Raw genomic sequence first — 13,451 nt, forward strand, 5'->3', positions numbered from 1 at the left:
GTGTCATTTGCCTCTTTGATCATTAAGAGAAAATAGGTAACATTGGTACATTTAGTTGCTGGGTGCTCTCTGAAGACAATTATTGGCAGCTATTGATACCAATGTGTAACCATTACAGAAGCACTCGGAGATAAACTAAATGACTTCAGTGAACACATCTGTTTTGAACAGAAAGTGTCTACGCACATAGCAGGAACGGGAAGGAGCCGTGTTTCATCGACTTGTGTGGTGTCTCAAAGAGGTGACATAGTTGGCAGCGAGGAGAGTGTGTTGCAAGATTTCACAACAGCAAAGAAAGCACCGAGCTGACCTTTCTCGGTCAGATGCTTGTCTGGTGTAAATCGGTCAAGATTCACCACAGCCAAGTTGTTCCTGGATGCTGTTGCCCAGTTTTCCAGAGTCAAAACTGATATTTTATAGAAGCTTAGAGCTGCACATATTAAAGTAATCAGGACTATTTTCATTACTGACTGTGCAAGTGAAATGAAGACAGACATAATGGAAATGTGTTCAAAAAATTTTATTGACAAAGAATTTAAATAGAAATGTGTTTTTTTTTCCTCCTGTGTATGACTGTTGTGCACAGAAACCAGGTCTAACAGATGCCATTAATACAATGGAAGGATTGTAGCAGAGGGGAAAGGAAATGTGTTTCCCAATCCCTACTGGAAATTAGGTCTCTGCTTAATTCCTCCAAGCAGCTTAGATTGAAATAATTCTCTTTTTTTTCCCCATAGCTGCACATCCCTCAAGTGAGCATCTAGCCTTTGGGATTAGCCACAGAAAAACAGTTCTCTTCCCCACCCTCCTCCTTCAGGATGGTTTCCAGAGCGAGTTTATCTGAATTCCCCCAAATCAGTCATTTTGCTTTCTGCTGTCATTACACAGTCCAGGTTATCACTTCTTGTTGTGTTTGAGGAGATGACTATTACTCCATACTCATGCAGATTTCTGTGTTGTTGTAGATTTCAAGGGCTTCTTGTTCATATGTGCATTTACTCATCCCCCCTGCTTTGTTCTCAACACATCAAGCAGCAGTCAAGGAGACTCCAAATACCTGTTTGTCCCCTTTGTCCTTCTTCTTTGTTCTCTAAACATTCTATCCCAGTGAAGAACTTGTTCTCTAGAGTTGGTCCAATGCAGAGCTCTCCCTCTGTCCTGGAGCGAGAGAAGTCCTCGCTGGAGGGAAAGGGCTGATTCAGAACTGGTGGCGCACTGGGGGAGGAGATCATGGACAGGCGGTCTCCAGAGGTGCTGTCTCGTGGGAGCTGGTGGGCTGGTGGCTCTTTATCAGTGGTAGAACAAACTGCAGTATTGTCGAACTCCAAACATGATGGGGCGGTCTGAAAAAAAAAAGAGCAGGACCAAGAGCTAAGGTCTCAAATGCATGAAAAAGCAGCAATGACTCATTTGAAACTGCACTGCCTTTGGGGACACTGCAGTTTCCCCCAGTGGTGGGAGACTTCTCATCCAGAGCCAACAGTGTCCCATCACAGCAGGAGTCGCCTGGGGTCTACAGCGTTTTTTCAAGGGATGGGGGCTTTGCCAGCTCTGCCTCAGGTATCTCCTCCCTGCAGACAGCTCTGCTCCTGCGTTATATTTTCACAGCACAATCCATCACTTTGTTCTTCAGGGCCTGGTTTGGGGGAATAGTATAGAGTGAGCTGTGCCCACCTCTCTTCCTCCCTTCCTGCCCCTCTCAGAAACATTAAAAGCAAGTCTCACCTCGCCTAATTTTCAGATATTTAACCCAATTTAACCATGTAGACTTTGAACCAGTCTGTGCAGGGTGACAAGCACTCCAAAGAGACAGCCTACATGATAGAGAGAGGTGAGACGCCTCACTCAGATGGGGGACGTCCCACCACACACCTGAAGGCAGCCGCAAGGGCTCCCACTCTTGCCTTTGGCTTATTTTGGGTTTTTTTCCTGGTTGTGTCTCTGCTCTGAAAGTATATGTTCAAGCAAAGGCACTGCCTGCACAAATTCAGCATTTTTAGTGCATGATCTGAACTAAAGGGAAGTGTGATAGCAACACTTGGGGAAAGAACGTTTTCCCATCTGGTTCAGCTACAACACTGGTGCCACGAGAAAGGCCAGCAAAGCCCCAGCGCAAGCAGGAGGTGCTGAGGCTGGTGGGGTTCATGCTCCCACTCACGGAGAAAGGAGCATTTCCTGACTCTGTGATCTTGGAGAGCAATTTAGCAATTGCCCTTGCAACTTACCATCTCAACATCTTCGCTTTCATCTTTCTCACTACTATCAGGCTTTTTTCTCTCCGTATTTAATCCATTTGAGAGTGGCTGGCCAAGAAGCTTTTCATGTGTTCTATAACATGGAAAATATCCTGTGGAGATGGCTGAACGTCTCAGTTTCTCATCCTGCTTAGCGTTAACCTTGCCTTCGCTGAAGCTTTCTTCTGTTTCTGTGCTGGTGTGCAATGCAGCAAGGGCAGATGGGCTGGTAAAGACATGAGATGTTCTGTAGCAGGGCAGGTGCCCAAGACCAAACTCCAGGCAATCTGTGAAGGACTGGTCATTGCAAAGCAGGAGTTTGGTTTTCAAGTCTTCAGCCTTATTCCTGGTCAGCAGGATATGCTCCAAGACTCCTGAGCTGGATGATGGGGGAGTGTTTTCATCCTTTGTCTCCAGATCTCTTGGAAGTTCCTGAAAAAAAATAGTATTTGATCAATTATGATAAAATTACGCTATTGATGGGCAAGAGCCACTACCAAAATCGATCACTGATATTAATCAGTTCTGCTATCCACCAGAGCACAGCACTTCGGCTGCCGCAAAGAGATAATGAGGCCAATTAGAAGACAGGATTGCAAGGGATTGACATTATCTTTCATGTCTCTCTTTTTGAGTCTTGAAACAGTTTTCCATGTAGGGTTTTCAATTAAATTTAAATACTAAGTTAGTTCCTATACTTTCAAGCAGTCTTCAGGAGTTCAAACAGGAAAAATATATTTCGTGTTTTCCCTGTGTTGACGAAAAGCAGCAATAACTAACCTTCAGAAATAAAAACCCAGCCTCCATGCACTGTTATTTGGGGTTTTTTTTACTGACTACTGTTTGGCACTGTATGAAAGCATGGCCTGCAGAGACAGTATTTGTACCTGATTTGAGGTTAAACTTGCATCTGATTTCATGAGCTCACTTGGTGGATTCCAGGCCAAAGGAATGGGACTCCCACAGGCTTGGGCTATTCAGGGAGATTTACGGCCTCCTGAAACTCTTGGTAGATCAGCGGTGTTTGTGAGCATTCTGGAAATGGAAGAGCATTAGAATTTGGGTAGAGTCTGAAAAAAAAAAAAATTCTATATAACCCTCTTCTCCTCCAGATATTTTCTTTTGGAGTTTTCCCTCACACAAAATTGCTGTGTGCAGTTCAAGTCTTTAAAAGATTTGATGTTTCACGTCAGCTCCAGGTTTCTCTCTGTCTTTGTTTGAAAAGTTAATTTATCAGATCACCACTACTAGAAGACACTATTCCATTAGAAAAGGCCATCTTGCTCGTACAGATAAATATGCACAAATATTTTGCTACAAGAAGAATTTTCTGCCCCTCAGCTGTTTCCTGCTCTGGTGCTGTTATTTCCCCATCCACAGTGACTTTCCTCTGCTTTTATCAAAAGAGCTGCCTCGAAGGTTTTTTGCATTTTTAGCATATCTCACAAATATCTCATTCGAATGGGCCTGAATCGACACATCAGGTAACGTCACTGCCACCCATCTGTTCCCCAGGGTGAGAAAAAGGATATTTTTTAGTTATCAGGTACCCAAGAAGCATCTGAGAAGGGAAAGTCAGCGGGGAGAGTGTCCTCCTGCATCTGCCCCATTGCCTTGGTGATGGGGTCCCAGGGCAGCATCACAATGGGGGGACACCCCACCCCCAGGTCCCTGCTGGGCAGAGCCACCCCCTTCCTCCTCCCCAGTCATCTTGTGGCGATTCTGGATTTACTGGATGCTCACGGGTGGCCTGGCTTCATTTTAAAGAAGCATCAGTTGCTTTTATCCCTGTCAGTGAGGTAACGAACTACTAAGTCCCAATAAACCAGCCCCCCCCCCCCTTCCTCCTTGTTCTTTACTGGCACAGGAGAGTCTGATGGACTCCCAACCAAGCAACCAGCAACCCAAGTGACATTCAAAAGGATACATTTAATCAGAAATAGAATCCGCATTCATTTTCATAACAATGATGCAAGGGGAGCGATAAGTAGAAATTCTGCTTTACTGTGACAGACTAATGTGTCTCTCTCTGGTTTACAAACACAGAAAAACACATGGGAATGCCTCAGTTGTGCCTTTTAAAGTGTTTTCAAAACAATGTATTTGCATACATTAAAAATAATATAGCTGGTAAATATACAGAAACAGAGACTTCTTTCACATTGAAGTAGTTATCTATTTTTCTCCATTCAGGTTTAACATATTTTTTCCTAAATGATGAATAATTTTTCTTATGAGTGCATCCACACGTATGTACCCGTGCAAGTATAATAGAGTGGAGCAGCTCCTCTGACAGTACATTAAAAATGCTCATAAATATCCAGGAGAAATTCAGAATGAGATTCATTCCTGCATAGTATTTGATCTATTTACTGAAATTCTGGAGCTCTAAAGCACAGGATTTTGAATGGACTATATTATTATTCATCCCATTTATTATCCTGGTTGCTGCCCGCAGTAAAAAGTGGTTTATTATACTGTGATTTCTCAACTGCATCAGTACGATGTACCAGCGGCTAATGAAGTGTTCAGGCACCCAAAACCCCGGCTTCATTGGAATTCATTACCACAAAGATTCTGCCAGAACTAATTGCTGTCAAGGCTGCTTATGCATATGTCTTAGTTTCATTTCACAAAACAACAGAGCTAACGCTGGTACAAAATAAAACACTCCAGCCTGCAGCGAACGCTAGCACGTTGCAGGACGCTTCTTCAGTGAGCTGACACTCCTGCAGGGCCAAGAAGAGGCTGAGGATTTGGATACTTTTTTTTTTGTTGTTTAATTGAGATATGGCATTTATGTGCAGAGGAAATAATGATAGAGTGTGGGAGAGTCTTACCGAAAAGATGGGGAGGTCTCTGCTGGCTCCAGTGCACCGGGCTTTGGGTGAGCCACGGGGATTGGGTCAGAGGAGGAGTGAAAGACCTGGTATTTAAGGTAGGAGAAGGCAGGAGTGAGCACCAGCCCTTGGCTGCTGCGATGTCCTGGACCCCCAGCTCCTGCTGCCCCCACAGCCTCCCCCGGGCAAGCTGCAGATCCTCCCTACGCCCCCCAATTCATACCCACACCAAGAAGACCAGACCCTCTTTCCAAGTTGCAAATGCTCTTTTGTGAACCGAGTCTTACTTTAAAGATGCTTTCGTGGCAAAAAGCAATAAATGCAATTTGCCGGGAAGGAAAGGAGAGGAATTTGTGAGCGTAGTCGAAGTTTCTGAACCCCGGGACTGCTTGAGCAGATCTGAACAACTCCATTTACATGAAGTTTGCACATTCCTGTTTCAAAAGTCAGCCTACGCGGATTGCTCCAGATACGCCTTGCCAAAATACTTGGGGCTGATCCAAGGGAATGATCTTGACTATTGCAGGTGGGTTATGGACCCCCTGGGAGGTGCCGGAGGTGTCAGGGAGTTCACTAATTATGGCTCATTACGGGTTGTAGGGGAAGGATGCTCTCAGCACGACGAGCAGGACACCTTTCCAGGCACCTCAGAATGTGTCAAGGTGAACGGGGCTGTGGGTTTTTCATTTCAGCCTTCTGGAGTTGCATTTTGCTGCCGAGACTGGTGGGAGCAAAGCTGCCCTTTCATGGAGCCTTTCAGCATTTTCTGTAATGATTTCCCTGCAACTTCAGACCTCAGCAACCCGGCCAGTTAGTTTCAACAAAGACAACTTTTATTATCTTACTGAAAAGCTTGGATATGCCGGTATGTCGAGCTGCTACGTACGCTTTTTCAAGCATTAGTCACGCCATAACATCTGCTTTTTATTGGTAATTACACTATCCCCATTTTAATAAGAGGTAATTCTTAGATTTCTCATAAAATATATATGACTCCGGGGAAAGAAGGTGAAAGGTTTTGCAAGCCTCTCACAGCCACAAGACCAAAATGAGTGGAAATAAATCCTTTCAGAGCAGAACTTGTCCAGCCACTCAAGACAGTGTGTCAAGGGATGCCTGTGCAACTCGCCGTCCCTATTTCTCCTAATTGTTCGTGCTCTGCAGAACAGACCTGCAAAGTCTGTGCACCGCAGCCCTTCTGGGTGCTATTAATGGGCTCAAAAATGGGCACCTGGTCCTAAAACTCCATGCCTATGGATACCCCCTCCTGGGTGTAACTCGACTGGAATTAGCATGAAGCGAGTTCTGTGAGATCAGGTCTGAACTGCAGAACAGCAAAAGTTTGTGGCCTGTTTCCAAGTGTTTTAAACGCTTTAGAATTGCAAATAGGTGTCCAGATTAATGGACCGTAGCTTGTTTGCATTCATATTTATGCTAGACTTGGTATAAAGCGAGTTGAAATAGTGTGCCTGAAAAATGAGTAACATCTGAAATGGAAGACCAATGGCCAGATAGAGCATCTTGAAAAAAAATCACTTGAGGCTTCATAAAAAGCTTCCGTTTTGTTATTCCCCACTGTCTCTCTGTAGGTAATTGGTGTTGTACCTCTTCGGCAATGCAAGAACTGGGCTCTGCAATTCCATTGCGTGTTTCCAGGGATTTTTCTAGCAATTCTGGACAAGGCAGTGACAAATGACACTTTTGCAAGGTCATCCCTAAATCTTTGAAAACCAGGGAGCTTTTTCAGAGGCTCCTGCCCTTCGGTGAATGCCAGCAGCCAAGCCCATATGGAGCATTGTGAGCTGAGCTCATTGTTAATGCAAATGCACACAACTAGTTTTGATTAAGAACAAAATGCAGAATTGACTCGAACTGCTTTTCTTGTTTGAAAAGCTCCAAGCCTCTCATTATCATCAGCGTTTCTTTCAAGACAGGAAATTGGAATTTCCATAAAATAATGCTGAAAGGCACAGGGTGAAGCCAAAGAACATTTACGTTTCTAACGAGTGGAAGGATAAACACGCAAAACAAATTTGGGGACACTCAACTAAATATTTGAGGGCATGTTATGGCATGCAGATTGTTTAAATTATTCATTATATATATTAAGCAGCCACATCTACAAATGGTAAAAGGACAAAGCGGTGGGTTTAAGAAAGACCTTTTCCCTTCGCACAGTAACTCACAGCTATCCAGTATGTGATTATTGCATTCAATAGCCAAAGAGGGTTTGTGTTGTAGCATGCCTGGTTTTCCTGTGAACAAGGAACTCATTCCAGTGCAGAAGAAGGTCCCACAGCAGCATTTGTAGCTCTGGGGTCACCGAGGCGAGATCAAAAAGACTTTGTGTAACCTCAGAGCTGCTCTGCTCTGTTTGGAAATGCTGGTGCTTGGAGGAACTCGCCGATCCCCGAGCACAGCCAGCACGCAGGTGGTCCAGTGCCGTTTCCCATCCTCAGAGTGTCCTGGCTGATTGGAAAATCCTCGTGCCAAGGGAAACTGGAAATTGGCAATCACCCTCTTATCTCTTTCAACACCCAGATGAATCTGGTTAGAGAGTCCCTTCATTTTTCTGGGCGTTTAATCGTAGCCAGGGCTGGCAGCCTTCCTTGCAAATAAGGGTGTCTGGTGTTTCCCAGTGCAAGACCAGGCTGCCCTGTGTACGGTACTGCAGGGTGCGTTTGTGTTTTCTAAGAGGGGGGAAATAAAAGGAAGGACATTTTTGCCAAGGATATAAAAATCTGTATTGCAAAGGCAGGCTCTCCAAAATTAGAAAGCTGGGGAACTGAAGTTGCTTTGTCCTTGTTTCCTGCTTCCTTCTGTTGTCAGCCTGCCTTCCCAGGTCTGCAGTGAGCTTGTGGCACTCAGAGTTCAGGTTCATTTGATGTGGCTGGAGAGAAGAACTGTTTTCAAGGCACTGTTTCACAGAGGACAGACCCGCGAGCAGCTGAGTGTGTGGCCAGTGGGTGCCCATTGCTTCACTCTGCTCCTGGGTGACGTTGCTGGGAAAGAAAGTGTCTTCAAGACACATAAATGTGGCTGTGGTTCCCATAAATATCTTAGAAATAAGGAAACAAACAAACAAAGAGATCTTAAAATCTATTAAAAAAATAAAACCAATTAATTTGAGAGAGATGAACTTGTGAAACCATTGTCCTAAATAACACAAGACCTACTCCTTTCTTTCAGGCTGATGATTCAAACATCAGCATTTAAGAGGCTCCAATCCTCTTAAATTGTGGACTCCCAAAGTCTCAGCAGTGGTGAAAGAGAGTAGAATAATCCTAGAGAAATGGGAATTTCTTCCTGTGGGAAATAATCTCACCATTTGGAATTTGGTGGCATGGTGTTGGGGAAGCCTTACAGAAAAAAAAATAAAACAGATTTCACAGTGAATTGGAAAAAAACTTGTGGTTGATTGGAAAAATACTGGAAAATATATTTGGGTTTTGTTATTCCATCTCAAATGAGGTATCACCATATCTGTGTCAGGCAAGCCCAGATGGGGGTAAAAGTACAGCTTGAAACATCGAGGAAACAGATGAAACCTAAAGCAGAGAGGGAGGATGTGTGGGGGATTGGCACCATAAGGTTTTCTTGAAACAAACGCATCTCTGCCTTCACACTGGTACGTGGCAGCAGAAAGAGAACGCATTGTGTGTTTAAAAAATGGGTCATCTTCAAGAAACATCACTGAAACCTTGAGTAGACATGAGCAAACAGCCCTGGGGGAGTCATTTGTCTTTGCTGTCAAGAGGAAAATTAAGACTCCAGGGGACGCAAAGGCAGGGTTTGATGGATGCTCGCAGCAGAAGGCAAGTGGGTCAGCATTCCTGTCTGCCATGCGATCGGGTTCTTTCCCTGGAGAAAAGTGACTCTCTCAAGTATACACCTGTGGGGAGGAGAGAGGACATGGGAAGAGAAATGGTGGAAAGTCCCTAAAATGATAAGTGCCTCTTCTTGTTTGGTATTGACTGTAATAACCTCACTCTAGAAAGGTGAACTGGATCACCACGGCTACGGCTGTATGAGCGTATTTGTGGGCAGAGGGTGACTACATCTGCATTAGCTTCAGCAAGCAGATCGGAGAACTGGATGTCCACACTAGGTGTTTCTAGGGGAGATCGGTCCTGGTACTTTGTGATCATCACTGGCCCATGCATGTAGGTGAGCTGGAGCACATCATCGGGTCTTGTGTTCTCCAAAAGCCATCCAGTTCAGGTGCTGCAATCTGAACTGCTCTCAGTGGAGATGACTGGAATATTGCTTCAAAATTCCTAATCCTAATGGCAACCCTTACGTAGATACACCTGGATGTAGTACCTATCGGTTAGGAGAACGTTCCTGTGAGGGATGACGCTATGCAGCTCTGCAACCCCAAACCACGCTGTGTGAGACCCAGCCTGGAAAAGGAAGAGAAAACACAATGTCTGTTATAGTCAGCATCCAGGAAAGCTTTGTGTCCTGTATATCCTCGGAGCTCTTCAAGATCACATACCTTGTCATCCTGTTAAAACACACAGAAGATATCTGCTGATCGATAGCCTGGATCTATTTTAGTGGACACAGACACACTTCAGTCAGCTGTGCGATATTTGAAAACAAAATTTGACTTCTATAAGCAAACTATTTCAGCCAACAAGGCTTTGGCAAACCATGCCACTAGTTTTTCTGATTTTTTTTTCTGTTTTCTAAGTCAGATTTATTTCAGCCATAAAACAGACTATGGTAAGTAATAGCAGATTCCAACTTAGTGATCTGTAATCTGTTAGTAATATTAAAAATAAGGAAAAATACCCCTTTTCTGATAATATTTAAGTATTGATAACTGCCAGTGCTGGAAAAAAAAAAAGCTGCAGACAGGCTCCACATCTTGAGGCTATCTTAAATACTATTTCAGCTTTTTAATTAGAGTTTCTTCATCTACTCTTTCAATGTAGGCATTGAGGATGTACTGAAGTCTTTAAACTTACTTTTCCTGCAGTTCTCACATAATCACAGTCTGCAGGAGGGAGGAAAGCACCACGTATAATGAGACATACTAGAAAGCTGCAGAGTTTGGCAAGCACAGCGATCTCTAAAGAGACTCAAGGTGTTTATAGACATTTCAGCCATGACAGATCTTGAGGACTAGGCTTTAAAATCTCAGTATCTGCAGCTGTTTCTGAGTAGGTAGAGGAGAAGAAAAGGTACCTGTGACACAGAGGTAGGGCTGGAAAGAGTTGCCTGGACCCTGAGAGCAGTTCTGAACACGGCAGTCATCTCCATCAGTTAGTCCGCAGGAACGGGTGAGCCCCTGCTTGACAGCAAACCTTCTTATTACAGTGTCCTCTTATAAACATTGTGAATTCCCACTGCCTCCTGTGACGTCCAGCGCTGAAAAAGAAGGAAGAAAACAAACCACTGTTTAGTTGCCATTCCCACCGCCACCTCCAAGCACACAGGGCAGCAAACGGTTCATACCCTCATCTGATTGACCATGCAGTTTATTTTAGGGAATATATTCTTATTTTGGTGTCTCTGACTGTTTCCTATCAGGGAGTGATTCATGGGTGCGGCAGTCTTCCAGCTTTGCATTTACTCAGGCTTCAGCTCATTTGCCTCTGGCAAACTTTCGTCAGTACAGCTGGAAAACCGGTCCACAACTGCCCTCAGTGCAGTCTGAGATTGTCTCATGCTGTGGGTTTTTAACACCGGTGTCCCATCCATGCTCACTATTTACTGCAGCAGCAGCTGCAAACAGCTGTGCTCCTCCAAAAACTGAGTAATCCTTTGGGATTGGTCCTTCTGTGCCTTCCGCAGTCCCCAAGGAGAGGCTGTGCCTCCCTGCAGAGCGGGCTCGGTCAGAGGAGCGAGGGAAGCAGTCCCAGCAGGATGGGCAAGTGGACAAGGTGGATGCAGCGTGTCCAGGAAGCACATTCCCGGCACATGACAGCACATCCCGGAGGCCGGGGGGCTGCACTTGTGCTGGGAAGGAAGGACTGGGCTTGCTTTCAGGTTCCTCTTCTCGCTCGGGAGCAGTACTCCAAACACATTTTCTAAAGCCACTTCTGTGTTTTTCCTTAATTCCCTATACAATACTTCCACTCTAAGATTCTCAGGGAAAAATAAGCTGTAAGCAAGGGTGAGCCTATAGACTGCTGAGAGCTCACGGCACAGCCAGGATCCCCTCCTGCCTCACCTCCTCCTCGTGTACGCGCTCGTGTTTCCCCATGTTGAGGGGAAACCTCTATGGAAAAGGGATATTTTATCCCACAGCACCTAACACAGGTCCCAGCGAGCCGCGTTCCCACACACCAGGCTAAGACGTTAAACAACACTCCAATAATATGCACGGAGGATGTACCCATCTGCAGCCTCACCACCCTCCTGGACCCCAGGAGATGGAAAGCACATGATGCGGATCAGCAGGACACCCACTGGGCTGTGTCCTCACCTTCTTGGCACACGTGTGGTCATCCTTGCAAGGAGGGCAGGTACAGCAGGACCTGAATATCCACCTTCCTTTTAGCTGTGTTCAAAGTTGTGTTCATTTTTGCCCAAGAGGTGCTTTAAGGAAAGGAAATCTGCCATTTGCTCTTCTCCACTGAGCTATCCTGGGCAGCACAACCGAATGCTTGAAGAATATGGAAATGAGATTAATTATTTTTAAGTCACAGATACATCTGAATATACTTTAAAAACAAATGACAAATGTTGGAGGGAGCCAAGGCAGAGCGTGATCAGAGCAGAATGGAGATTTCGAACTATACCTTCTGAATTGATGGAGGCTCCACTGTGACGATGGGCTCGCAAGATTGCAGCAGAGTTCTGAGCCCAGAATTTGCTCCGAGGGAGCTGTGGTTGAGTTTCTTTTTGTCACTGTTGTTTTGCAATGCCATAATAAGTGTTGGTAAATTTGCAAATCATAAAAGCATGGACATGGGTGGGTGTTTTCATCCAGGGGCTAGAAGAAACATTTTTGGTGTCAGCCCATTCCAGAGAGATTTTCAATGATATAAATTAAAACCAACAGCAACAACAAAAATTTTAAAAAGCTAAACAAGCCACAGCTGTTTGGAACTGGGCCTTAAACCCAAAGTATATAAATGGTGTTCAGACAAATGCTTAGAGACAGTGAGAAGAAAATGCTCAGTGCAAGAACTGCAGGGTTATTTCTAGCTACTCTGCTCTCAGGATGGTGATTTTTGTCCATCCACAAGAAAGCAATCATTCTCTGTGATGAGAGACCTCGATGACACAGAGCCACTGCTGCATCTATTATACCTATACCGGTCAGAGCCCTCAGTGACAATAGGTGGCCACTTCGGGATGGATCCCCGACGACTGCACATGGATATGGCACAGCACAGAAGATTAAAAAAACATTTAAAACTGAATTAGGCAGCTGTCCATAGAAAATTTAACATTGGGAATAACAAACCAGAGATGACAAGAGAATAAGTATCAAAAGAAACCAGCAATGTTGGACGGCCTCCTGGAAGGGGCCATACATCCTCTCGGAGTTGAATTATGAGTATGAGTTTGTTTGGAAAGGTATTTGCCCTTTGGATAGCCGTATTTGTGTTTTGAGCTTCAGAAACATAAATTACAGTCATTTAAACCCCAGGCTTACATTTTACTTCAATGACGTAAATGAGTTCCCAACTTTCAAAGGCCAGCTGTCCCTTACAGCAAGAGGTAGCAATTATATAAAATTCTTTTATTGCATAGAGGTATTTTCAGTCCTTTAAGTTTATGTGCCCCAGGTGAAGCAATATAAACAAACGATAGCTGTCACAATTGTGTTAATAATGGAAACTGCATTCGGGAAGTTTTAGGGATAAAACCTATAACTTTATACCGCTAAGGTGTCAAACCTTTCAAATGTAAAACAGAAGTGCAGCTGTGTAAGACGCAGAGAAAGGTTTCTGAAAAGCCAGCATTCACAGACTCTTTAGTTATAAAAGCAGTTGCTTCCAAGCCACAGCCTTTGATAAGAATTGCTGGGAAAAATAAGGTTAAAAAGATACATTTAAATGACTTTGGGTTTTTGGTAAGCTTCAGATACACAGAGTTAAATCCATCCTTAATCTCGCCTCAGAGAAATCCATATCTTACGGACGTGCACATATGATGATGGCAACAAGGAAATACCGAGGGACAGTATGAGTAGACACACCAGACAGTCCAGCCTGGCTTTTGGCTCAGGGAATTTCTTCATCAGCCCCAGTGCTGAAGTTTTTCTTTGTGGATTTCTTTTCCCTTGTCTTACAATCCAAATAGAGTCCAGGCAACGCAACTGATTGCAACAGTATCGGTAGTTGGGTTTGCCTGTTTTTTTTTCCCAACCCCAGTAGATGAGTAGATGCCACTACCTTAAAAGAACTGTTTGAAC

At 44.4% G+C, this 13,451-nt stretch overlaps 1 protein-coding gene across 11 annotated transcripts in view; it reads right to left on the reverse strand.

Moving 5' to 3' along the window:
* Positions 1–555: 555 nt before the first annotated feature.
* LOC128853645 (uncharacterized) overlaps positions 556–13,451 on the reverse strand; it is a 60,150-nt gene continuing 47,254 nt past the window's right edge. For 2 of the 11 annotated variants that reach the window (XR_008452280.1, XR_008452276.1), the window contains 5 exons: positions 9,398–10,450; positions 5,075–5,160; positions 3,122–3,269; positions 2,226–2,666; positions 556–1,343 (listed from right to left, as the gene is read on the reverse strand). Coding sequence is in view for 2 of the 11 variants with exons in the window: in XM_054079862.1 (XP_053935837.1) it covers positions 1,020–1,343; positions 2,226–2,666; positions 3,122–3,154 (798 nt within the window). In the remaining 9 variants the exon portion in view is untranslated. Of the gene's footprint in view, positions 1,344–2,225; positions 2,667–3,121; positions 3,270–5,074; positions 7,878–9,397; positions 10,451–10,537; positions 10,681–11,510; positions 11,691–11,826; positions 12,021–13,451 lie in introns of those variants that run through there. The other 9 variants (XR_008452282.1, XR_008452279.1, XR_008452278.1 and 6 more) reach the window with 9 other exon arrangements.

This window comes from Cuculus canorus, chromosome 14 (genome assembly GCF_017976375.1).
Source record: "Cuculus canorus isolate bCucCan1 chromosome 14, bCucCan1.pri, whole genome shotgun sequence".
Classification (NCBI taxonomy): Eukaryota; Metazoa; Chordata; class Aves; order Cuculiformes; family Cuculidae; genus Cuculus; species Cuculus canorus.